At 41.5% G+C, this 26598-nt stretch overlaps 1 protein-coding gene across 1 annotated transcript in view; it reads left to right on the top strand.

The window, feature by feature from the left end:
* Nucleotides 1-1745: 1745 nt before the first annotated feature.
* TBX15 (T-box transcription factor 15) overlaps nt 1746-26598 on the top strand; it is a 48108-nt gene continuing 23255 nt past the window's right edge. The window contains exons 1-6 of the mRNA XM_043505951.1: nt 1746-1785; nt 1913-2123; nt 10500-10601; nt 11923-12094; nt 12543-12710; nt 18394-18458. Coding sequence (XP_043361886.1) covers nt 1746-1785; nt 1913-2123; nt 10500-10601; nt 11923-12094; nt 12543-12710; nt 18394-18458 — 758 coding nt within the window. The remainder of the gene's footprint in view (nt 1786-1912; nt 2124-10499; nt 10602-11922; nt 12095-12542; nt 12711-18393; nt 18459-26598) is intronic.

Raw genomic sequence — 26598 nt, 5'->3', positions numbered from 1 at the left:
CTTCCCTATATGACCCCTATGGGCAGTACTTCCTGTCTTAAACAGTATGTAATATTCCTGTACACCATTAAACAGTTGTCTTATTCTCCCATGAACATGGCTGCATTTGAGCGATTGGTGAGGTCATCCCTGGATATAGTTTGTATATCAATTTTTTAAATTTGCAAAGCTCCTTGGAATCCTTTGCTCTGAAAGTCTCTGTGTATGTTTGTTATTTATCAATTGCATTTGATTATTTAATATTAATATTAGTAAGTAATTTGCCATAAAACCAATTTGTAAGGCAATCTCTATTTTTAAAAGGTTATGAATTTCTTTCGATGTAAAGATGGTGTGAATACTGGTGCAAGGAATCACCACTGTTAAACATAACTTTAATTTACCCCAGTAGTCTAGTACTATACTGATTATTGTGCTTTTGCTTGTTAGTACAAAAGATATTTTCAGTATAGACATCTGGCTCAACATACCAGCTTTCCTTTTGGTTGATCTCAGTCCCAGCTCTCTTCTTTAGCTAGTCCCCTTTAACCCCTTCCTTCTCCACAAAGAGATCTTGCGGTCTCTTGAAATCCTTTATGCCATTTGTTTCAGTTGCTTTCCCATGATTCCATATGTTTACCATCCTTCCTCCTTGTCCTTTGGTAGCCTATAGCATTTTCCTCACCAAAAGCGGCATGGTTGTTTTCCCAGGAAATGTCATTGTTCCAAAAATTATATTATAGGAACATGGGTGCCAGGTTTGTATAATTTTTGTTGGTGCCCAGAACGGGTCGAAGTAGAGCTGTCCTATCCATAGAACGGACTGGGGCAACTGCCCTGGGCCCCGTGCTTTACGGGGCTCTGTGCTTCTGGGGGATGCAGGGTCCAGGGTGGCCTGGGGATTTAGCAGGGGTCCTGGTGCTGACAGCAGTGAGTGACCAAGCCCCAGCCCACCCCATTCTGCTCTGTCCTCCCGCTCCCAGCATTGCTCGGGGGAGGGTGTGGAAACCAGAAAGAGGAGGGGCGGGGGCTTGAGGGAAGGGGTGGAATGGGGGAGAGATGGGGTTGGAGCAGGAGTGGGAAAAGGCGGGGTGGGAGAAGGATTGGAGTGGGGATGGGGCAGGGGTAGAGCAGGGGCAAGAATAGATGGGGCAGGGGATTGGGGGAAGGCGTGAAGTGGGGACGGGACAGGGGCAGAGCAGGGGCAGGAAGCAGAAGGACAGAGCTGCTGCCAGTGCCAGGCCCCCCACTAGTCCCCAGACTGCTCTGGACCTTGCGTCCCCCTGAAGCGCAGGGTCCCCCAAAGCGCAGGGCCTGGGACGGTAGCCCTGGTCCGTCCTATGGATCTGAAAATATAAGCCCCAACACTGGTGGAACCGGGCCCACGTTCCTGAATTATTGGTGGAGCACAGGCACCATGGGCCCATATAACTAGCCACCTATGTATAAGAACAAATAAAATACATTTCCAAAGTGGTGCTGCCAAAAAACAAAAACAAAAACCCCTTCATTATTTTTGATGACAAGGGTATTAAAAGGAAAAAAGTACTTTGTTTAAAAATAGCTAACTCTGCAATAGTAGTGTGGGATGATGTGCAATTAAATGGAATGTAGTTTTCCAGTGAGCCCATCTAACTGGGGGTTGAATTATTTTTTTCCTTTCTATTTTTAATCTATACATTGTGCTTCATTCTCGGCATCATGGTGATGTTTTATATTTTATGTTGTGGGCAATTTTATTCAGCTGTTTCTAAAACTTTACTAAAATGCTAGATGTCATGTTGGAAACAGAGATCCAGAAATCAGGTAATAAATCAGAACAATAAAAGGCCATTGCACCATCTCCAGAGGTTCTCACTGTTGGTTCTTTTCCTTTCTTCTCCCACTTGTGCAGCAGAATTGAAGTGTCTTACATGGTGTATTTACTTTTCAGATTCAGAGCAGAGCACTGGGTCAGACACAGAGGTGTTGACTGAGAGAACATCCTGCTCATTTGGCTCCCACTCTGACCTCACATCTGGCTCAGGTCCCCAGCCTCCTCCTCCATCATCCATGGAGGAGATCCAGGTAGAGCTGCAGTGTGCTGACCTCTGGAAAAGATTCCATGACATTGGGACAGAGATGATCATCACTAAAGCAGGCAGGTAAGATACTTCTGGCTTCTTGCCCAGTAAAAACAAACAAAAAGGATACACTTTTTAATATGGCTATGGCTGGGTTTTAAACTAATTTTCTTTCTTTAAAGAAGAATGAATACATGAATGAATTAGAAGAAGCAAACAGTTGTGGAAGTTATGTAGCTGTACCCCCTTGTGCTGTGATCTTCTAAGATCTCACAGGTTAAACAGAGCTGAGCCAGATTATGTTGAGAGAGGAGACCTCTAAAGGAAATTCATGCACTGCAAGATCAAGATATGGTTGATGCTGGTCTTCTTTCTGAGGAAATATTGAAAAAATGGCCATAGTGCTGTCTTTCAGATGAGATATACAATTGAAACCTGTGCCATTCATGTTCTTTAAAGATCCCATAACACCCCAGGAGGTTAGCTCTGTTGATCCCAGTTCTAGTGGAATTAACTCAGGTTTGTGCCAATCTAACATCTTTCTTAAGCTCCAGCTGGGTACATTCTTGACTTCCTCTGCTAACAGGTACATACATAGGATTTCTCACAGCTGTCATCTTCCACCCCAGAAGTAGCTGCATTTCAGTTGGGAGTATGGAGGAACCAGGAGTAATTTGGGATTTTTTTAAAAAAAGGCAGTTCATCCTGTCACACCATCAGCCATAACTGAAGACATTTTCACTCACTGCAATAGTTAAAATTTTATATTAGCCAAAAATGAAAGCTGAGATTAGCTTTAACATTTCTAGAGTTCTCAGATTTGAAGAGGGGAGGGAGAATTCCAACTCTATGTGCATTAATTTAATGCTGTATGTTTCAAACTATTGTCGTTTTAATTCCAATTAAGTTTGTTAAAAACAAATCAGCACCATGGACAGAGAAATGATAAAAGATGAGTGAGCCAGTTTGGCTAAAATATGAACTACTCTGCCCCTTTTTCAAAAACGCAAATAGAACCTTTCTGAAGGTTTGAGGAAAATGATTAAAATATTTCTTAGTCTGGTCCTTTTAGGCTATTCTTGTGGGATGTTCACCATTGTTTTGTGGCTCCGGGAGGATCAGGTAGCTTGGGAAAAGTTTGGAAATATCTATCCTTTGAAAGCTTATCAGAACCAAATTGACTTTTGGGACCTTTTGAGGCTCTCTCATCACTAACTTGAGGTCCCCTCATCATTAGAGGATCACCAATACTCTTTGTGTTGTCATTCTTTCAGACTGCAGTACATGCCCTCCTATCTCAAATAGAAGAGGAGGGGTAACAGGAATAACTTAATAATAATACTTGCTCTTATATAATATTTTCCATCTATAGATCTCAAACCTTGCAGTGGCTGGAATTATGGCACAATTTCCTTCTGCAGTTGTTTGCAGAAGTCACCTAACTAGCATGCACAAGAGAAAGGTATTTGTGAGCTGAAATCTCTTTTGGGATTCATCAAATATCCTGAAGTTCCCAGCTTGAGAAAATTTGGAAGATGAATTGCAGTTCCCTCATCTCCTACAATTTAAATTAAGACCCATTCCCACTGAGCATGAGAAACAAGAGTGGGTAATGGCTTTGGGATCAAGGGGCTAACATCCTGTTTTGTTCCTCAGGTTTGTGCATACTGGGATCCATACTTGGAATGAGTGATTACTATGAGGAGATGTCAGCTCCATGCGTCTCCACTGCCATTGTCAGGCATGTCCCATGGGAATATCTGATATTGCAATATTTATTTTCATCCCAAATATGGATAAAAGTTGAAATACTGAAATTTTACATGGACTGAAAAGTTCCACCAAATTTTGATGGCAGAATATTGTGTGGCATTTTTGAATGGAACAAAACATGTAGATATTCCCCCAACTGAAATGTTTCATTTCTGTCTGTTAAACTGCCTCATGCCCCCCTTCTTTTCTATGGACAAGAAGCTGCATGGCTGGACTACACTTCCCATGATGTGCCTGCAGTCATGTGCTTTCCATGAGGCACCAAGTGGGTCAGTCAGAGGGATACTGCATTGCATCATGGGAGATGTAGTCCAGCTGGGGATCCCAGCCCACAGGAGACTCTGGGGGCATGAGGCATCTGAACTAAAACTCCCAAAATACAATGTGATAGCATAGAAAGGTACAGTTTAATGAAACAAAATATTTTGGGTCAGCTCAACAAACTGAAATATTTAGATTTGGGTCAAACTCATCCAAAACAAAATATTTCATTTTTGCATTCCTTCAAAAAATTTGGAAAATGTAATTTGTGCAGAAACTGCATTTTCTACTAAAAGATATGTTTGATGAAAATTTTCAGCCAAAAACTTTTGGCTGAAAACAGACTCTTGCAATTTGGAATTGTCAAAACATTTTGTTTTGAGATTTTTTTATTGAAACAAAATATTTCAAAATGTCTGGATTGAAACATTTCATTTCAACTTGGCTTGACATTAAACCACATCCCCGGAGCTGCCACGGATATCATGGAAGTTGTAGTTCAATTGTTTCATACATCCCTTCGGCTCTGTGGGCTGAGCTCCCCAGATAGACTACATCTCCCATGATATACCACACTCATGTGATTCCCTTGATGCTCTGCGATGGGTCAGCAAGAGAGGAGGCTGTGGTTTTTCATGGGAGAGTAATCCAGCTGAGGAACCTGGCCCCTAGGGGAGAATAGGGGCATGAGGCACCTGAACATGAAGTGCTATAGCAGCAAAGGTAGACCAATTTTAACTTTGAACTGTCATGAAATAAGACATTTCCCCAGCCTGAAATGTTTTGAGTTGGTCAACATGATCCAGAATGAAATATCTTTTTTTCAATTTTCTCAAAGGGAGCTTTCAGTTTTTGACTGACTGAAAGTCTTCAGTTTTCAGGTTTTCCTTTAAAACCCAATGTTCTGTGGAAAATCTTTGTTTTTGTCAGTATTTTCCATGGATCCTCCTCCCCTCACATGAAAATTTTTCAAAAATCTCTAGAACTGAAACACCTTGTCTGAGATATTTAGCAGCAAATCTTAAAATAGTTAAGAGCCTTAAAACAATCTTCTTTGTAAATAGGATGATACGGCATTCATTTAAGTCATTTTTAATATGGAACAAATTTGGGGAAATATTAAGTCTTTAAAGGTCTAGTAGGGAAGGGGACACTTCTTTCTCTGTTTTGTACCATGAGCCCATTGAGCAATCCCAATGATAGCTACTTCAGGTGCCTTAGAAAATCCCAGCCTTGATTAAATTTATTTTTCCACTAACAAAGTGTAAAATCTCTGGGCATGATACAAAATATATTAAACCCCCACATAAACACAATTTATTGAGCAAAACCATAGACTTCTTCCTATCTCCAAATCATGTCCACTCATGCAAAAGCATTGAAAGAAGAGAGAAACCCTTCACTGTACATGTACTGAAGGTCAACAGACACATGCTCTGGCTGACCAAAGGAGAAACAAATGCCACAAAATAGTCTCTCTTCCTAGCCTACCAACATTCATATCTAGGCACCATTAGCAAAAGCACTTTACCCTACCTCCTCTGCCACTTGGCTTGATCAACTCACACTGGTCTGGGGAGATGAGTTTGGAAGGGAGGGGAGTCAAGAGCTCCATCTGGTGTCGAAAATTTTGACAGGAATTTTGGCATCAAAGTTCATAAGTGAGTTTGTGCAATATGAGCAATACCAAGGTGACACATTAAGATTCTGCTTAATAGAAATCCGGCTACTAGCAACTAGTATTCAGTAGCAACATATACTCCCATTCCACCAACAATAAAGTGTTAAAGTGATTTGGATATGGACCAGAAGCATACTGCTGATTATTCACTTCTTTAAAAGAGAGGTCCTACCTATAATCAATGTCCTGGCTCCAAGCATGCTCAGCTGAGCAGTTCTGCTGCATGCCGTGGGTGCCAGACATGTGACCTTGTTCCTTGCCAATAAAGTTTGGATTTTGGAGGCCCTACATGAGCCTGGTGCTGAAGCAAGTGAGAGTAGCCAAGAAGCTTGGTGTTTCAAAGTTGACTGTTTTGTGCTTTTTTTCTAATTGCAGTTATATTTAACTTTTAACCCCTCGCCTTCCCTCTGCTCATTAATCCACTTACACTGGGACATCTTCCAACATCTGAAAAGCTTCAAGCAACTACCATTGTCTTTTAAAACAACCTGCCAGAGAACAGTTTCCTTCTTTCCCTCTGATGTGGTGTTTCCCCCAAAATCAAACTTGACCAAAGTCTAGATGTGACACTCCTGTGACAGAATAATGGACTAGTATCTCATGACTCAGCAAAGTTAGAAACCAGAGCTTTAAACCATTGGAATGAGGAAGTCCCCAACTTTGGAATATGTATCTGATACCCATCACCACAGTATGTCAACACCTGTCGCAAAGGAAAACTGAGACCTTGTCTCTGTATTAAACAAAAAAGTTGAAACCAAGAAAATGTGCTGGCTGCCCCAAATTAGCACTTCCTTCTAGCCCTGAAAGATCCTCAGATATTGCTCACACTCAGTATGTTGTTGTATATGCAAAAGCTATTTTAAGTAGTTATTAGAGATTTAAAAAATATTAGTTTAGTTTTCTGTGCCCCAAGAGTGCTATACATTTGAATTCATGGTATTATGGCAGCCTGGCTTTGTAGGAGGAGTGAGATGAACAGCTGTACCAATAATACTTTAAAAAAAACCCTCACAAATATTCCTAAACTAATGATGATGATTTAATTCAAGCACATTTCATCTGGAAGCCTACCAAGCCCACACACAGACTTTTTGTATATAGAGAGAATATATGGTGCATGTGTGTGTTTTGAAGATTTTATACAAGCTTACGTTTAAAGACCACTTTACTGCTGAGTAGTAAAAAAATTGTTCATCCCAAATTCATGTTAAAATAAAACCACCATATTATACCATATGTATTCCCTTTACATACATACAGCAATTGTGAGTATAATTATTAATTGTGAAGCTAGTTGGTATAATTCTAGATGAAGGGTACTTGAACATTAATGAAGTCATTAGCCCATTCTCTTCTATTTCCTCCTTTTCATCCCTCAATCCCTGCTGGATGCCCACTGTGGTAGTTCTTTATGTCTAAGAACTTTGAGCTACTTTTACAGCCAAGGCGAAAGAAAACAATAATTTTCTACAAAACTTTACAAATAAACCAAATTTTTTCAGCTGTAGCATTTTTATGAAGGTGGGGCGATGCATAAACTTTTTTCCAATTATTTCAGAGATTACCCTTTAAGCCTGTTGAATGGGCTGTGGTAATCTTTTACAAGGTATTTCATGTGCAACCACCCCCTTTGGCTATTCTGCAACCTTACACTTAAGGTTTTAGCTTTGGAGAGAGTCACTTGGAATACACTGCATTCAATCTTCCCAATGTGGTACACAGATTTAGACCCAAGGAGCCTCAGATTTAATCCTGGATTCCTCATCAACCCGCTGAAACATGACTTATCTTTTAAACCATTCCATAGCCCCCTCTTTCCAATTAAGAAGAGCTGGGCTGTAAAATGCTACATCCTGTACCCATGTGACTTGACAGGTTTAATGAGCCATTGTGGTAGAAACAAGGTAATGCCGCTCTAGTCCATCATTCCTTTTTAATTTATTTAGTTGTTCAACTATGAAACTAACCCCATCCAGAGCATAAATCCACATTCTCACTAAGGGGCGCCTGCACAGAATTCTTCTGACAGTTTTATACCTCTCATTCTAGCTGGCTGGGCCCCAGTGACCACAGTGTGTTTTTCCTTTTCTCCTCCTGTGAATGCCCCTTGCAAAGTGAGATTCAATAATGAATCGATCTACATTTTCCTTCTTTTTGGAATAATGTGGAAGAGCTGTGGCTAGGTGGAGCAGTGACTCAGTAGCACATCAGAGATTATGAACTGGCACTTCCTCCTTCCCCACCCTCTGTCCAGCTGGAAAGCATGAACTGGTTGGGAAAGAATAAAATACCCTCCCATCTCCCACACCCCTACAACAGAGCCTTTAAAAATGTTTGAAGAAATACAGTTAAATTCGTCCATTGTCTCCTTCTTCCTTACTCCCTGCTCAGGCCCCAGTTCTGGATAATTTGCCACAAAGTGAGAATTGGGGGTGGGGGGGCAGGGCATCTGCTAGGAGGATGTATTGTGTTGCTGTTACAACCTCCCTGGTACTTTGACCCAACTTCTATGTGTATGTCTACACCACCAGTGGTGTGACTGCAGCACCTGTAGACATGCCCCAGCTAGCTTACATAACAATAGTAGTGGAGTTGCAGCAGCATGGGCAGCAACACTAGCTGTAGAAACCTGCCCGGGATGCTGGATGTGTACTCAATTTGCTAGCCTGTGCTGCCACCCATTCTGCCTCAGCTTCACTGCTGTTGTTGTTATTTAAACTAGCTAGATCAAAGCTAGTTTGGGTATGTCTACGCATGCTGCAGTCACACCTCTGTTTGCAGTGTAGACTTATCCTATGCCTCAAATGAGGTTAAATTCAGTTTGAAGGATAAACAAATGGGGGAGGAGGATGTAATTTTTTTTTCTCAAGCATGTCACTCTTCTCTGCTGAAAAGAAGAAAAATCATCTTGTATGCAAGGTCTACCAGATTGTGCAATAGTCCCTCAAGGGATGTAGTAAAGGACCCATCACTTAAAACATTAAAACTAGGTAAAACAAAGCCCTGGAGAATACACTCTGGAGAGGGATGAGTTAGACATTGGTCTAGATGTGCTTGCCGTTTATGCATTCTAATCACAACAGAGCTATGCCCAGTATGCTCAGATTGAACAAAAATGCTTACAACTGATTTTTGGGTTTGAACATTTTAAGGAGTATGCTTAAGGAGTATTGATTTTAAGAGTAGAAATCAATCAAGACAGAACCAGTCCATAAGTCACTGGAATTTATATTACAAAAACTAATGTGCAAAGCACTGCCTAGACTTCAGAGAATGATAATGAAATGGCAAAAGTTCTCATTAAATGTGAAATATAGGCCCAATAAAGCAAATTCATATGAGAGATGTGCTTTTAAGAGTGCCTATAAACAGCAAAGCAAGGAGCTTCAGGAAGGGGAACTGGATGGGAGGGATAGCTCAGTGGTTTGAGCATTGGCCTGCTAAACCCAGCGTTGTGAGTTCAATCCTTGAGGGGGCCATTTAGGGATCTGGGGTAAAAATTGGGGATTGGCCCTGCTTTGAGCAGGGGGTTGGACTAGATGACCCCCTGAGGTCCCTTCCAACCCTGATATTCTATGATGTAAATATGACTTAAGGACTACCCCGGTTTCCAGAACTAAAATTGATCTGCTCAATGAAGAAACACAAAAAGTCCCAACTTTACAATGGCTTGGAAGGGTAGTGCTAGATGAACAGTCACCAGAAAAAGCTCAGGCATCTTCAAGCATAAAAACCTTTCTGGGGCTATATAGATGACATTGCTTCATATAACCAGATTCTTTACAAGGGCTTGGTGTCACAACATGCTACAGCGTGAAGTAAAAAATGCTAAGCATAATCCACAGTGCCCATCTGGGTACTGAAAAGTGTCAGAAGAGAGTCTGTGACGTCTGCTTCTGGCCAGCTATGAATGTTGTCACTGAAGGTAAAGTATCCAAGTGAGAAATTTGTAGCTCATTTTGGGAACAGAATGCAAAACAATCCCTGAAACCACAGGAGATTCCTCATTGCCAAACCTATTTGAATTAGAAAGGAAAGATTGTCTCTTATCAGTGGACCAATATTTAATTTTTTGTAAGTTGTTGCACAACACATTGAAAAGCAATGTAGTAACTCATTTTAAATCACAGTTGCTTTCCAGGGGATTCTAGCTGAGTTAGTAATGGCTCACAATTCATGAGGGGCTCATTTCAGCAATACTTTTTGATATATCAGTTCAAGCACATCATGTCAACTCATTTAACTCTGGATAGTAGGGGCTCAACAGAAAAGTCAGTACAAATAGAAAATAACTTGATAAAAACAGCCTTGGTGGATTCAAGATTTAGTATTTTTGGACTGTTGAAGCATGACTCACAATACTTTATTAGCATTACCAGTTCAAAGACTCACAAGCAGAAGGACAAAAATCTAGGTGCCAATCTCTAACAAGATGGGTGAGTCAAAGACAATTAACCCTGAAGTAGCTATGGAAGAACTATGCACTAGGAAACTAGAACAGAAGAAGGTATCTGGCAATCTACCAAGGTAACAACTATAGCACCCTTACCAAGCTGATGTCATATAACCACCCATAAGTCAGTCCTACAAGAAGGACCTGCATTACAAAAGGACGTTCATGCAGCAATATTCTTATGGTTGCTCCTCTTGTCAAACAAGATCCCAACGAGTCTCCCAAGCTTTTCTAATAATTCCTGCATTCACCATTTTCTTCTTCATTTCTAATTTTATTTTTCTAGGAGAATGTTTCCAGCCATGAGAGTGAAAATTACAGGCTTAGACCCTCACCAACAGTATTACATAGCCATGGACATTGTGCCTGTGGATAACAAGAGATACAGGTAAGACTTTCAACGGCACTATGAGGAACGCCATGAGAGCTAGACTCAGAATACCAAAAGAATGAGAGGCTGGGGAAAACATTCACCACTATACACAAGTGTAAAGGTCCATGCTTCAATCAGAGAGAGATTGGATCAGATTCCCCAGCTGGTGTAAATCAACATTGCTTCATTGACATCAGTAGTGCTATGCTGATATAAACCATCTGAGTATCTGATCCATCGTACTGAGGGTCTCACTGAGTCAGGGGATTAATACATTCCCTCCCTTGCATTTCTGGAGACCAGGATTCAAACCCTGCCTTCTGATTCAAGTAATAATCATTTTTTCTCTTTCTAGTCTCTATTGGTCTGTGTGCATTTCACAATTAACCAGGATTAGCAATCACTCACCAAGAGAGTCATGGGATGGGCAACCTGTGACTGAAATAGCAGGGAGTGCTGCAGATCAGGACTGAGCTATTTGCAGATCTGTATTTCGGATGCAGCACTGGAGTAGCAGGTGACACAGGCACTGATGCTCTCAGGCATTTGAATTTCCATCCAAGCAGAGTTGACACAAATCAAAAGAAAAAAAATTGTCATCATCTAATAAATAAGAAATAATAAAATAAAAATGTAAAAATTAAGACTCTGAATAAACATATGTGACGCTATATGATTGCTTAAATAAATGTGTGTAGATACAGTTTATCCCCTGGTAGCAAAAAGAAGTATCCAATTTAGGGTGAAGGCTATATTTAGTTGCATATCAACATGTTTTAATGGTTACCAACCAGTGAGAATCATCTTCTCTTTAAGAAAAGAACTACAAAGTCTAACTGCAAAACAAGATTAAAATAGATGATTTAAATCAGGAATTCTTGCTTGCTGATTTAAAACATGTTTAAAATCAGTGATTTAAATCACTTTGAGTCAAATCAATCCATCCTGAATGTACATGCTGAACAACCCAGTGTGAGAGGTCCCACCCCCACAGGTCTGTCTTTTAGAAATAATGAAGTGTTCAGCAATATTTTCACAGGCTTGTGTTCCAGCACAGAGAGGGTTAAGGAGCTGGGACAGCACATATGGCAGAGCTTTATAGCTGAAAGGAACTGGGAAGGTGATTTTAATAAGGAATCCCTCGGCCACGCGTTCAGTTCAATTATCTGGTTTGCGTTTGCAAGGTGAAAGGTTGCAGTAAAGCACATTCCCCCTATCTGTGCATGAGACCTTGGCATGTGTATGGCAGGGTGGTGGGGAAGAGGAGCTCTGGCAATGTTCCTTCTTCACTGGCTCTTGGGTTCCTTAGCCGTAAAGATTCACCCGTCTCTCTCAGGTACGTGTATCACAGCTCCAAGTGGATGGTGGCAGGCAACGCCGACTCCCCAGTGCCTCCCAGGGTATATATCCATCCCGACTCGTTGGCTTCTGGTGACACCTGGATGAGGCAGGTTGTCAGTTTTGACAAACTCAAGCTGACCAACAATGAACTTGATGATCAAGGCCACGTAAGTCAGAAGCTAATCCCAAAGCCCTTGCCCCAGCCCCGCCCCACCGTGTCCCAGGGAGATATAACATTTCTCAGCTCTGCTGCTCCAAGCCCAGGGATGCAACCATTCCACACACAAGCTAGAAAGGCCTCTTGCACAGCCCCATTGCTTGCACTCTGGGACACTGCCTAACCACATCAATGTATAAACCCTTGTTCTCCAGTCCCAGGGCTCCCTTTGGATAGGAGCTCAGTTTTGTTGGGGTGGTTGCACATATACACACGCCACGGAGGGATCACTGGCTGAATCTCACTCAGTTATCAGACAAGTGTAAAAACTGTGCAGTTGTATCACAATAGGCTAAGTCTTGGGATTTGTTAGCCTGCCCCCATCCCCATGTAGTCATTATGGGCCGAGCATAGGAGACTTGAAGGCAAATAATTTCCCCCCTCTTCTTTATTTAAAGATAATTCTACATTCAATGCACAAGTACCAGCCTCGAGTTCATGTGATCCGCAAGGACTTCAGCAGTGATCTGTCTCCTACAAAACCAGTCCCTGCAGGTGATGGAGTGAAAACTTTCAACTTCCCTGAAACTGTCTTCACCACAGTGACAGCCTATCAAAACCAGCAGGTAAAGCAGTGTGTGTCCCTGGCACCCATCAGCTCCTTCACCTGCAGTGTTTTCCCCTGTGTTTACAAAAATAGTAGCATGTTCTGTGTCTCTGTGAGACTAAATCTCTGAGAAAGCTAGCTAACAGAGAAGATGCACTTTATGGGCAGTTAAACTATGTTGTCATTGCAAAAAAAGATGGCTAGCTATCCTGCTTCAAAATCCTAGGTAGACACAGGGCATTGTAGTTTTACTCTGAGGTAGCTAAGGGAGGTCAATCATTGTGGGTAGGGGGAAGGAGGATACTGTTGACCTCACCTGCCTACTACGTAGTAAAAAACACTAGGATTTTACAGTGGGTAAAGCTAACACATCTTAGGGGTAAGTCTACACTGCAAAGAAAAACCCATGGCGCAGAGTCTCAGAGCACAGGTCAATTGACTCAGGCTCAGGGAGCTTGGGCTGTGGGGCTAAAAATAGCAGTGTAGACATTGCTGCTCAGGCTAGACCCTCACCCACACCGAGTCTCAGATCCTGGACTCCAGCTTGAGCCAGAACATCTAGACTGCTATTTTTAGCCCTGCATGAGCCCAAGTCAATTCACCCAGGGTCTGAGACTCAGTGCTGTGAGTTTTTCTTTATAGTGTAGACATACTCATAGCTATCCCATGGTAAAACACACCAGTTTTTGGCAGTGAAAACAAAGTCATAGATGAGAGAAAGGGGCCACTATGCATAGCAGCTCTTAATGGCTTAATACTTTACTTACAAGTACACTACAAGTACAAGTATTTCAGGACCTGGTCACTTTCCACAGGAAGGTACGTACATTAACTCAGTATACCTTCAGAAAAGGGCATTGCTATGATGAAATTATGATCTGGAGAACTAGTTATTCCTGGAACAGATAATGCTTTGATTATGGACTAACTGTGTTCCTTGACCCAGACTTTTAAACATCCTGAAATGGCATCTTAGCCCATATTATTTATTTGTGTTGCAGTAGCCATACAGTAGTCATGAACCAGGAGCTGTACCAATACTGAAGCAGACGGTTCCTGCCCCAGAGAACTTACCATGGAGAGCTGTGTTTATTCACCTGAGTAAATAAGCATTCTAGATGCACTAAGGAAATTATTATAAATTATTTATATAGGATTCCATACCTGTTCTAATTAGTAATGACTTCAAAAAGATGTTTTGACAGGATATGAATTTCTTGAGACCGAAAGGAAAATAAGACAATGCAAGCAATTGAGATTTTAACCAAGACAGGAAGTTTTGGAGTAGATTGGCCAGTTCTGTGTTACCTAAAACATACCCTGACAAAAGTCTGGTTCACTCTTTCATTCTTCCATGGCTTGTAGAAAAAAATTGGTCCTCTTTCTGAAACTACAGAACTCTGGTCTGAATCAGTGCCTGAGAACTGTGGGTTGTGTTTAAAGAGAAGAGCCCAATTGTCCAGAGGTAAAAGGACAAAGAGACAGCTGGTTCAAAAATCCCATACCGATGGCAACTTTGCTTTCTAAAGACTTTACCTTAATAGGGATGGATTCAGCGGCAGTTTCTACCAGCAGCTCAAGCACATGGCCCATAAGGCAGAAAGTGGAGAGTGGTTTCAATCAAGTCTTTACCGAGCCCCAAAGCGGGGATTACTGTCTGGAGAGGAGGTGAGGTCAGGTCAGTAGGGTAATGTGCTGATCCCTATGGTGTCCCAGCTGTAAATTAAAGCTACCCTTCCCAAGTGGAAATCCCAAGAGAGAGCAGGTGTCAGTGCTAATGCTTGCCCTCATCAGAGTGAATACTCCCAAGGTGCAGGAGGGTCAGCTGGTGCAGGGAAGGAGATGAAAATGACATTAACTGCCACTACCATTTTGGTTCTGAGGACATATTATGTCACACAACTTTAAAGGGGCTTGGAGCAGTTGTCCTGATTCTGGGAAGCTGGGTAGAATTGAATATGAGTTGAATGTGAGCTCAGTTCCTGAATGTCCAGGGAAGTCTGAAAGCCACAGAGAGGGGGCACTTGCTGGGCACAGAACCAGGGTCGGTAGAACAGTGGTTCTCAAATGCTTTGATTTTGGAGAGCACTTCTTATACTTTGCATGCTTAGGAAAGTGTTAATTTGGATCCTCAACTCATTGAAAGGATCCTCCGTTCACCATCTTTGCATGAAAACAATCACAACCATGTGAGGTAAGATGTCATAACAGACAAAGTCCTATGCAGTGTGCCAATACCATGATGGTCTAGTTATATATCATAAACAAGCATCATAAACTAGAATGATAACATGAACTAGCTTGAAAGTAAAAATCTGATAATGTTGCCTGACTTGAAAGGAAAATATGGTCTGCAGTTTGCTGCTACAGATTGCAGGGATGAAAGAATTTGTCTTAAATCAGGAATGGTAATGAAAAGACATTTCTCATCTTAGCTATTTTGCAGATAATAACATTGTAACCTCAATCTTTAGGAATCACTTCTCTTTTCAATGAAATATAGTCAGATTTATATGTTAAAGTAAACAACATTGAAATAAGTGACAATATCCTGCCAACACAATTCAAAAGAGTTTGTCACATTTAATTAATTCATTATTAAAAATGTTTAAACAGCACCATAGAACTTTAGAGAACACAGGGACACACTCTGTTCTGTAAAGAACTTACAACCTTGGCAAATTTTCATTCCATCTGAAAATTGTGTTTGTTGGGAAATCTAAAAAAGGGAAGCGGAGGCCGGGAGAAAATTTCAGAATATGAGGTTTCCCATTATAATATAGGATATTTTCCTTTCATTCCCAAATCCCTCCTCAAATCCCACTCCTTCTTTGAAGCCTTCTAGCTGCAAGGTGATGTGTGTGGTGTAGGATCCTGGATAAATTAGACAGATTGATGCCATATCCACAGTCACTCTGTTTAGATGGTAAGTGTCAGTAGAGGTGGACTGGTTAATGTAGGGTTAATATAGTGTAAGATGATCCTATTTCTCAAAGTGAAAATGGGACACAGCGAGGAGCTGATCCCAGCTGATCATCTGAGACCCTCCACCTCTGCGTGGGGCTGGCCCGATCTGCTTGGCCAAACCCTGCCATGCGGAGCTGGTGTCATCGCTTGCCCCTCCTCCCCCTCGCCCGAATATTCCTCTGAACCCTTTTAGCAGGGCACACACCACTTTTTTGGCAAGAGCAAAAGGGAAAAATACCCCATTCAGCAAAAAAAATTGGGATGTCAGGGACAGGGTTTAAAAGGGGACTTTCTCAGCTGAAACAGGATGTATGGTCACCCTAAGATAGTGCCTTGGGGTATAGGAGGTGATAGGTTCAGTTCCTATCCAGTTTTAGGGTACATTGGTGGCTTATGGGTCTGCTTCTCACTTATGCTGAGAGAGATCATTGATTCAAATCCCAGGCAGGCCCTAGCCCAACAATTAATAATTGTTGGACTTTTGGCTTTTTTTCTGGGTGAGGTTCTATGCTCCGTGCTATGCAGGAAGTCAGATTAGATTCTCATAATGAGTCCTTCTGGCCTTACAATTTAAGGATATATACTGTTTTATTTTTTATTTTATTCACTTTTGATTTTGAACCTTTTGGGTGTGTCACATTGCGGGGTGCAATCCAATCCAGTGAGGGTTCTGTCACTTCTTGCCATGAAACCTGCGGTGCCTCACAGTGCTTTGCTGTTGTAGCTCCCAATCAGGGTTGCTGACAAACAGCCTACCAGCATGCAGGTCACACCCTGAGTGTCTGTGTATAGCTGCAGCCCTGACCCAGCAACCTGTCAGCAACATTCCAGTCACACTCTGGCTTCCACCAGCCTTGGTTACTACTTGCTGGGTGACCCCAACACACTCCCATTCCTAGATTTCCCCCAAAAACATGTGTTCTGCAGTGTCCAGCCCTCTCCTGACTGTTCATATATTAAAGGTCCATTGCTCCCATAAAGGGTCAATATTCAACAATTTGCTACTTTAACTGGAGTTACCAAACAGTTGGGTTTAAACACAGCACTGGATTAGTTCATATTAAAAATAAAACAAATTTATTTAACTACAAAGAGATAGGTTTCATGTGAGTAGAAGTATAAGGTATTAAAGTTAGAAATGGTTACAAAAATAAAGGTAAAACATTTCTTGTAGTTCAAACTTAAGCTACACTTGGTTCAAGGTAAAATCCTTACCACAGGCTCCCAGCAACATGGTTGATCAAATTCTCATTTCAGGCTCTCCCCCAAAAATCAAAAGGCTGGTTCCTTTGTCTTGTTAGGTGAAAGAGAGAGATAAGATGGGGGTGTTTTGCCCCTCACTTTTGTAATCCAGTCACCTTTTGAAATTCATTTTCCTGAGGTTACCCCTAGATAAAGCTCACTCCACTGTGAGGATGGAGACATGGAGTCTTGGGGTGAAAGAGGATCCATGTTGTTGATTGCTAAAATGCACATCAATCTGTTCCTTCCCCCCTTTCGTTGCCAAGGAATGGCCACTTGACAGGTGATTGACAATCACCTTTGATGACACCGGGCTAGAGGCATCAGCTTGTTCTTTGTCTTTGAGAAATCGGCATACCCACTACCCAGACTTATCTGGTAAACACACTGTAGTAATAATTTCAGCTTATGTTTATAACTCTTAATATGCATTTCATACATACATTACACAAGAATTTTGATTATCGGTGTATTCCTAGTTTTTAAATGATGCTTCACAAGGCATATTTTACACAAAGGTTATTACATGAATTATAGTGTGTGAATACAGGGGTGCTTTCAGTGCTAGGGGGCTAGGTCTCTGATCTTTGACTCCTCCAATCTATTGTACAGTGCCATGTACATTATAACAGTATATAAGTAACAATAATGTCCTAAAGTGGGACACAAACTTGAATAATTTCTAAAAGATTCTGATTAATGGCTTTGAGGTAGGGACCAGAGGACTGGGTTAGAAACCAGCTGTACCTCATCCCCTTGAACCTTCACCATCTGACACTTGAACTCACACCAAAGCTTTTTCTAAGGTCTGAAATGTGCAGGTAAGTTTCTGACACTGACATTTTCATTTTCAGCCAAGATGGGAAATGCTCAAAATACTGTACAGTAGGCAGTGACCCTCAGGAGAGGGTGGCAGAAATCACAGCCTATTCTTGTGAGATTTACAGCCTAATTTTGCACAATGAAAAAGTCAGTTTCATCCCTATTATTGAAATTGGTGGAATGGAGTTATTCAAGGTTGACTGTGGATCAAAGAGCCATATTCAGCAGCAGTAATTCTATTGTGGCCATGTTTGGCTCTGGGGTGCTGTTGATTTATTATATGTATATACTCTGCAACCCCAAGATATCTCTATCCTGAAACAATTATCAAACACAAACAGGACTGTTGCTATCAGAATGGCCAGGGAAACTAACTAACCCAACTTTGAGTAGTTATGAATCACCAACCACCAGGAAGCAGAGCTAACAATAGCCCTCTTCTGGTTGGGACCATCTTGGGTTTTGCAGTCCTGCCTAATGTCTGGAGGCTGTGCTCTGTGCTTTGCTGTTGCCTTTTCTCCTTAGCATTGTTTGGGAAGTTAGTAAGTAGAAAATAAAAAAACATGTTGGATGAATAGAGACAGCATATATTAGGTCATTAAGGGTAATTTCATTGCTCTCAAAATAAAAATCTTAAAACAACTCCCAATTCTCAGTTCCTTCCTTTGCAGATCACTCGATTAAAAATTGATCGAAACCCTTTTGCTAAAGGATTCAGAGATTCTGGGAGGAACAGGTAAGAAGATCTCATTTATCTTTCCTTCTGTTAAGCTCATTTTCTCCTTGTACCCCTTACACTCCCCTTTTTAAGTCCCAGGAAAGCACTTTGTTGGGTAATTCAGTTTTACAGCAGAAGAAAGTTGCTGTAAATCTGTTAGTCTTTAAGGTGCCACCAGACTCCTCGCTGTTTTTGGGGATACAGACTAACACGGCTACCCCTCTGATACTTGCTGTAAACTAGTTACCAAAGAACTTTGGAATGGCTGTTTTACTTTGCTTAAACACACCCACTCTATACTGCTGGCATCAGTAGAAAACACAAGAACCAGATTAAACATTTCTCCTCACAAGTCAGTTCTTCCATTTTGTTGCTTTTCAGTGAATGTATTTCAGTTTGTCAGTATTTTCCAGGTAACTTGTGTCCAGAACTCAATGCAATGTTTTAGGCATTGTTACACAAGATCCCTATAAAGAGAGATAGATATCATTTCCCTGCTTCATGACGTTATGCCCCAAAGTGCATATGTGCTTCATATTATTTTTCATGACCTTTATTAGTACTGGGTTTTTCCAAGTTAATTCTTATTTTTTTTATTATCTAGTCATGTATCAAACCTCTTTAGATACTGTTGTTTAATTTTTCTATTCTCTCTGAAGTTTGCACTTTTCTCAATTTAGTATTATCTGCTGATTTAATTGCTGTGGTCTTTGCTCTCTCTTTCAAGTCATTTATAACTATTATTTACTACTTTCATAGTACCATAATATATATAGGGCTTTCCATAATTAATAAAGATATAGCAAAATATTGTTGAGTTTTTCAAAAATAGATGATAAAAATTGTTAGCGGCATGGAGAGACTTTTATATGAAGACAGACTAAAAAGTTTGGGACTGTAAATTTAGAAAGACAAATTAGAAGAGACATGATGGAGGCATGCAAAATAATAAATATCACAGAGAGAGAGTAGACTAAGTGGTTCTACCTACTCTTTGTCATACTTAGAGTTGGTCAGAAACCAGAATTTCCATTCAGTGGGAAATTCCAAAACGCTGGGGGAATGAAACTGTTCAGAATTGGAATGACAAACCAAAACTACAAAATTTCCTGCAGAACAAAAATTCCAAAAGGTTTTGATTTGGAACCACTGCAGTATTTCATTTCAATCATGTCAGTTCATTTTGTTTAGACCCTTATATTAAAATAGTAGCTATAGTATAAAATTATACAATGTAGACAAATATTAACATTAATATTTTCCTATAAAATCAAAACAAAATTAATCAAAATGGGAAAATTGAAACAAAACATTTTTTACCTATCAAAATGTTTCAGTGTTATCAAAACAAAATAAGAAAGTCAAAATAAAATGTTTTGACTTTTTCCAGTTAAAAATTTCATCAAAATATCCCTGTGAAATACTTTGATTTTCAATGAAATTGCATTTTTCAATTGTAGAATGCTTGACAGAACAGTATTTCACCAGCACTAAAACATAATAAGGGATATTCAATGAAATGGAAAGGCAATAAATTAAAAACCTATAAAGGAAATACATTTTATACAATGCATTATTTATCTGTGAAATTCATTATTACAAGTTATTACTCAGGCCAAGAACTAAGTAGGATTCCATCCACAGTTATTATGAATGGTGCGGACAACACTGCCTATAATTAACGTTGCTGAACACATGTCATTATAAGAGTAGAGACTTGTTAGAGTCTGGCAGCTAAAATCTTTGAAGATTCCATTTGCTCTGAGTATGCTCTAGCCAAAGACTTCAGGGGCTGAACAGGGCTTTCCCTGTAATTGCTGCTCCTAGCTGCTGTAGGCCTCCTTGGAGCTGGGTAGTAGAACTGAGAACAGGGAGATTGTCTCTCTGGTGCTTTCAGAGCTCCTTCTGCTGACACCCAGACAGTAAGAGGGAGGAAACAGCCTGATTTGAATGCAAAAGAGACAAGAACTGAACTTGGGGCCTGGGGGACAGTGGAGGGAGTAGATTGAGAAAAGGAGTCTGAGAGGGAGACTGGGAGTGGGACCTGGCAGTGTGTGGGAAGACTGGGATTGACTGTGCAAGGAAGCTGGGACTGGGAGCCAGGTGTGCGGGAAAAACAGGGATGGAAGGGGAAGAGTCAGTAGGGGGAAAGGAGACTGAGGTTAGATGAGAATTCAGTAAGAAGAGACTGGGACTGGATGGGCAAAGGAATTTAGGGTGGGGACCTGGATTTAGATCCTGATCATGAAGGAGACTGAGATGAGGAACCCAAGCCTGGAAAAACTGGACAAGGAAACTGGGACAAGGAATCTAGGGAGGAGACTCCAGTCTCCTGGGGAAGTGGCAGGGAGCAGGACTCTGGAGGGAAAGACTGAGACTGAATGAGGAGCCCAGGGTGGGGAATATGTGAGGCTGGGACTGCCTGGGCAAGGAGACTTGGTCAATGAGTCTGGGGGTCAGAGGGGAATGGAACTGAGAGCAGGGGACAAGGGAAGAGACAGGACTGGGGCAGGAACAGGCTGGAGGAAATAGGGGCAGCAGAGGTCAGGCTCAGAGGGAAGCAGAAGCAGAAGGGTTTCTGAACGCTAGAGCACACTGCTCTCCAGCACCTGTAATGGAACTTGGGATTCTTCTTTGAGTGCTGGTCCCTATATGTATACTTCTGTGGGTATGCATAGCCTCAATGTACCCAGAGTCAGAATTCTTGAAGGTAGCATTTGTTGGTTCATGTGTGCATCTTTGCTCTCCTCATGCATCCAACTGAGGACATAAATAGCAGAGTGGACTGACTGCCTCTCCAGTTCCTTCTTATTGCCTGATGGCCAGACTTGGAACCTCCAGCATCTGGACCTTCATCTATATATCTGTATCCGTATCTATATCTATCTATATCCACCTAATAATTTAGAATTTTTTACTCTACAGTTTTAGCTAAGTTATATAGTTAAATAGATTCCCCATCCCAGGGAACTCCCACCTCATTATGGGTATTCAATTATGCCCAGAATCCCGAGGTTCAAAATCTCTGCTTCTTGCCCATGCTCCTTCTTGGTAAGCAGCAACAATCCCTATACTGCCTTAGGGAAGCGCGTGTTGCAGCAAAGCATAGTATCTGCTCTTTCTCCAGTTGAACTTGTGAGGGGCAGGAACTTTGTTTCAAAAATCACCTCATGGACAAAGCCATGAGGCCATGGTTGGACCCACATCAGGGGACCTCCGTGTACATTGGCCGAACTCAGAAAAGAGTGCACCTTCTGCCAAGAGGTCTGCTTTATGTGCAAGCTGAAATTTTGCATGGTCACACTGGCATCTATAATCCCATCCCTGGGAAAGGACATGTTGTTTACAGCTCTCGATATGAAGGGCACGTAATTTCAGGTGAACATTCACCTCATTCACAACATTGTCTCAGGTTTCAGAGTAGCAGCCGTGTTAGTCTGTATTCGCAAAAAGAAAAGGAGTACTTGTGGCACCTTAGAGACTAACAAATTTATTAGAGCATAAACTTTCGTGAGCTACAGCTCACTTCATCGGATGCATAGAGATCATAAATGCATCCAATGAAGTGAGCTGTAGCTCACGAAAGCTTATGCTCTAATAAATTTGTTAGTCTCTAAGGTGCCACAAGTACTCCTTTTCTTTTTGCGAACATTGTCTCAGTTTCACAGAGTACTCCCATTCGACATTGCAGCTGCCCTCGGGGTCTTTACCAAGGTTTCTTTTTGGTAGTAGTTGGCCATTTCATGTGAGGGGGACTGCGCTGTCTTCCACTGTCTCAACAACTGACTTCTCATTGCCAAAACACATCAAGAAGTCTACAAGTCTACAAGTTAATGCTTCAGCTCCTGTCTTCCCTAGGGGTCAGTGTAAACTTGGAAAAGTCTGTCCTCACTCCAACACAGACTATACACTTCATCAGTCTCTAGATTCAGTCTTTGCAAGAGCTTATCTACCCATGGACAGATTCCAAGTGATGGATGATTTCATACATCAGGTCATGCACAACCCTCGAGCCCCAATCAGAACTTGTCTTTCAATCCTGGGACATATAGCTTCATGCTCTTGTGTTTTGCCATTTGCCAGACTCCATCTTGGATACCTGCAGGCATGGCTTCAAACGGTGTTTGCAATACAAAAGCATATCATATCTACTGTGGTAGAAAAATCTCCATCAAGCATGTGTGGGCATTCCCTTCCTTTCCCCCTCACCAGACAGGACGATCATCACAGGTGACTCCCTCCTGGGCTGGGGAGCCTACATGGATAGACACAGGGCACTCAGATGCCCTGAAAAGCCAGGATGCCCATCAACATTTTGGAATTGCAGGCGGTCTGAGAGGCTTGCAAAGCCTTTCTCCCATTCATATAACGTCACCAGATACCCATAATGTTGGACAATATGACAACTGTCCTTGATATTAACAAACAGGGAGCAGTGAGATATATTCCTCTGTGTGCAGAAGCAGTCACCCTATGGAACTGGTGCATCAGGAATCAAATCACCCTATCAGCAGTTTATCTTCCAGGGACTCAAAAATGTTGATCGACACCCATAACAGACAATTTACTATCAAGAGTGAGTTTTAAATAACTCAACAGTGAGCAGTATTTTTGCTCAGTGGGGAACACCCACCAGGGATCTGTTCACTCCTTATACAGGAAGTGCAAAATATACTGCTACACAGGAGCCCTAGGATGTCACTCTCAGGGTGATGCCTTCCGCCTTCTGTGGTCCGACCATCTGACCTTTGCCTTCCCTTTCTTGCCACTTCTACCTCTGGTCTTATGGAAAATTTGTCAGGACAAGTCATTCTCAATGCCCCCAGTTGATCCACACAATTTTGGTTCCCAAGTTTCCTAAATGAGGCGATGGTGTGTGCGTGTGTGTGTGTGTGTGATTTTTGGAAAAAACAGTGTGTGATCTTGTAACTAAAGACTGTATCATAATGTGTACGCACAAGGGTGGCAAATTACAATGGTACAGGCAATCTTAATTCTGGCATTTCCTAACTTTTAAGTGCTTGACTTTGCAACCTTAATATCCTTTGAATGTAGATTTTAGTTAATAATAATATATAGGGTAAACATTGGGCTGGTGACTGTGGGGAGACAGAACATCTTGTTGGACTAAGAGGAACACTAATCTTATCTGATATGTAATTTCCTATGTTCTCATCTCACATTAGGTTTAGGGAAAGTTAGCTAACACCATCCCTGTTTAGATCAGAGATTCCCATGTCAGGGCACACATAGCAGTTCTGATACTTCAGGAATGCAACTGTTTTCCTGGTCTCCTCTCTTAATGATGAGTGTTGGTCCTTTTTCCTGTTGCAATCTTGCTTCATGTCTCCGCTTAGTGAGGTTGAGTTGCTCACAGTGGCAAGAATGAGGCTTGACACAGTTCATAGCTGAATGGGAGATTGAGGGCAGTGACGAGGTCTTAGTTTGGTGAATTTGGACAGTGCGCTGAAAAGGTTGGGAACTATTGAATCTTGTGGCTCATTGACTTAAGAAAGGTCAAGAAATTGTAACATTGCTGCAGCTGTGGGTAGAACTCATAACACTCTCTGCTGATGTAAAGAGGAATTAAAATACCTTAAAGATATTTACACATCAAATAGGGGAGGTATTACACATCAAAGGGAGTAGCCTGGAGTTTTAAAGAAGAGGCAGGGGGAGGTATCTGAGAGCACATATAACATGAAAACATCTGTCCTACTAATGCTGGGCCTGCCAAGATTTTACTGCAATTCTCAGCCAGGTCGAGAAATTTTCTGTAATACTTAGAACCTTTCTCCAAAAAACGAACACCCATTCCCTAAACACACATACACAGACACGTGTACATGTATGCATCCACCCACACACACACAAGAGAAAAAGGGATTCAGATCCAAACTGTGCGAAAACTAGAGAACTGGAGTGAACACAGAGTGGAACAGATCCTTTAAGTGTGTGGGACTCTAAACTATGCTAGCTAAGTCTTCTTCCTTCCCTCAACCCGCAGCTCCAGCCTCATCTTGGAGGGGGTTGACAGGAAGAACTATCATGTGATATTCTGTGCCTTCCCCTCTGTCCCCCAACAACTTTTGTCAGTTACAGCATCCAGGGTTGCAGCTGGAAAACATTCCTCTCAAAATGTAGCTGTCTTTTTTTTAAAAATAAACTGGCATAATTTGAGAAAAGCCCATTCCTGAAGGAGGAATGCACACAGCTTCTCATTGAGATTTCGTTTTAAAACCTCTTTCCCTTTTAATAAACAAACAAACACCAGTGGGAGCTACAGAATGACTTGTGAAGCTGTGCTCCTCTCTTCAAGCTTCATGGGAACTGTGTCAGTGTCACTGAATCTTGCTATCATGTCTTTCACTAAAGTTTTTCAGCAGGTGATGCAGAACAAATAAAGCAAAGGAAAAACTAGCACAAGATGAAAAGAGGAAAATATTCTGCCTCCTCCTTTTGTTGAGCTTTTCCCCATAGAAACTGCCTTTCGGCTTGGTGAGGGGGCTATTACTGTGAAATAGAAGCTGCCCATTTACTTTTTTTTTAATGTTTTTTACACTGTTCCATTTTCATTTTTATTCCCTCCTGCAGCATCCACAGGGACTAGATATTGCCGTTAAAACTGCAAAATGGGTCTCCATTATAAACCTTTGGTTTTCATTTGCTCATAACTTTCCCCCCAAACTCTCCATTTGGGCAGAACCTGGCTTGATAGTGCAAGGCAATGCTGAATTAATTGCTGCCTTGGGGAAATTGTATGATTGTATGACTATTCAAATCCATCTGAGGAAGATCTTGCCTCATAAAATCCCCGCCCTAATGCTGAATACATTACAGCAAAGCTCTGTGGTTTGTAAGGTGGTCTCTGGCTGCTTGTGGAGCTCAGAAACAATGAGACAACAGGCAGATTATAAATCATGAACCAACAAGCCAACCATAGACCTAATGAGGTTGGGGTGAAACTTGGGTTAGCATGGCCGTATGCCTGGAATGTTCTTCGCTCTCTGCTTTTCCACTTCATTGCCTGTCTCTCTCAGGTTCTAGGCCATTTGCATGAAAGGACTGATCCCTGTACAGCTCACTGCCTGGGTTACCAGGAAATGTGTTTGGAGGAAGAGGAACAAACAATTTGGAGGAAACAAGGGTATGCCCAAGAGCTCAGTGTGATGATCTTGGCTTTAAAAATGTTAGCATTTAAAGCATATTAGTTGGTGGTAGCTAGTGATCTTACTATTTTTTGAAAGAACAATTATGGGAATAACCTAATACTTAGGAAACCTAGATTCAATTCCTTTCTTTGCCACACACTGCCTGTGTGATCCTGGGCAAGTCTCTCTGTGCCTCAATTCCCCATCTGTAAAATTGTGATAAGATAAGATAAGATACTGCCTTACCTCACAGGAATGTTGTGAGGGTAAATAAATGAAAAAAAGTGAGGTGAACAGATAGCAGGGTGATGGGAGCTAGACAAGTACCTAAGATAAATAGTTAGACTCAGGTATGGTTTGGTTGATTTCCTGAAAAGTGGCATGAGCGTGGGAACCACAATTTTCTAAAATAGCTTCTGAATTGCACATGCAGATCAGGTAGCTGAATGTTTAGCTAGCCAATCTACAGATGCAAAATTGCAAGACATATTTTGGAGACCTGCTTGAATCCCTTTTGCATGGGCTCCTCATTCCTCTGGGATGTGGTATTTCCTGCAACCAACAAGAGGCAGCTTACCTGTTAAAAAGTAACAATCTGCAAATGTAGGGGGAGAGGACAAAGAAAAAGAAAACTCTAAGCCATGGGTATGCAATGACTCTTCCCTTTACCTAGATCTCTGGCAGCTGAGATGAACAAGGGTAGGCTCTGCCAGGAGCAATCCGAGTCTTTGGATAGGAAAGGAGATGCAGGAAGGATACTTGGAGGCTATGGATTAGCTTTCTGAGTGAACAATGAAATGGTGACATGAATTCTGCATGCAGCAGGCATGGCCGGGCCAGCCATATGGAATAGATTATTGACACACACACAGATAGCTGGGACATCTTTTTTTCATTTTTCAGACAATGGAATTGTTTCATTTATTGCCCAGTATTAAAACTTTATAGCACTGAAAATCAAAAAATCAAGTGAAAAAAGGAGAGCAAATTCTGGGTACCTATTAAAG

Source organism: Dermochelys coriacea, chromosome 1 (assembly GCF_009764565.3).
Source record: "Dermochelys coriacea isolate rDerCor1 chromosome 1, rDerCor1.pri.v4, whole genome shotgun sequence".
NCBI classification, from domain to species: Eukaryota; Metazoa; Chordata; order Testudines; family Dermochelyidae; genus Dermochelys; species Dermochelys coriacea.
Note: the sequence above shows the minus strand (reverse complement) of the source record. Positions and strands in the feature narration are given on the sequence as shown.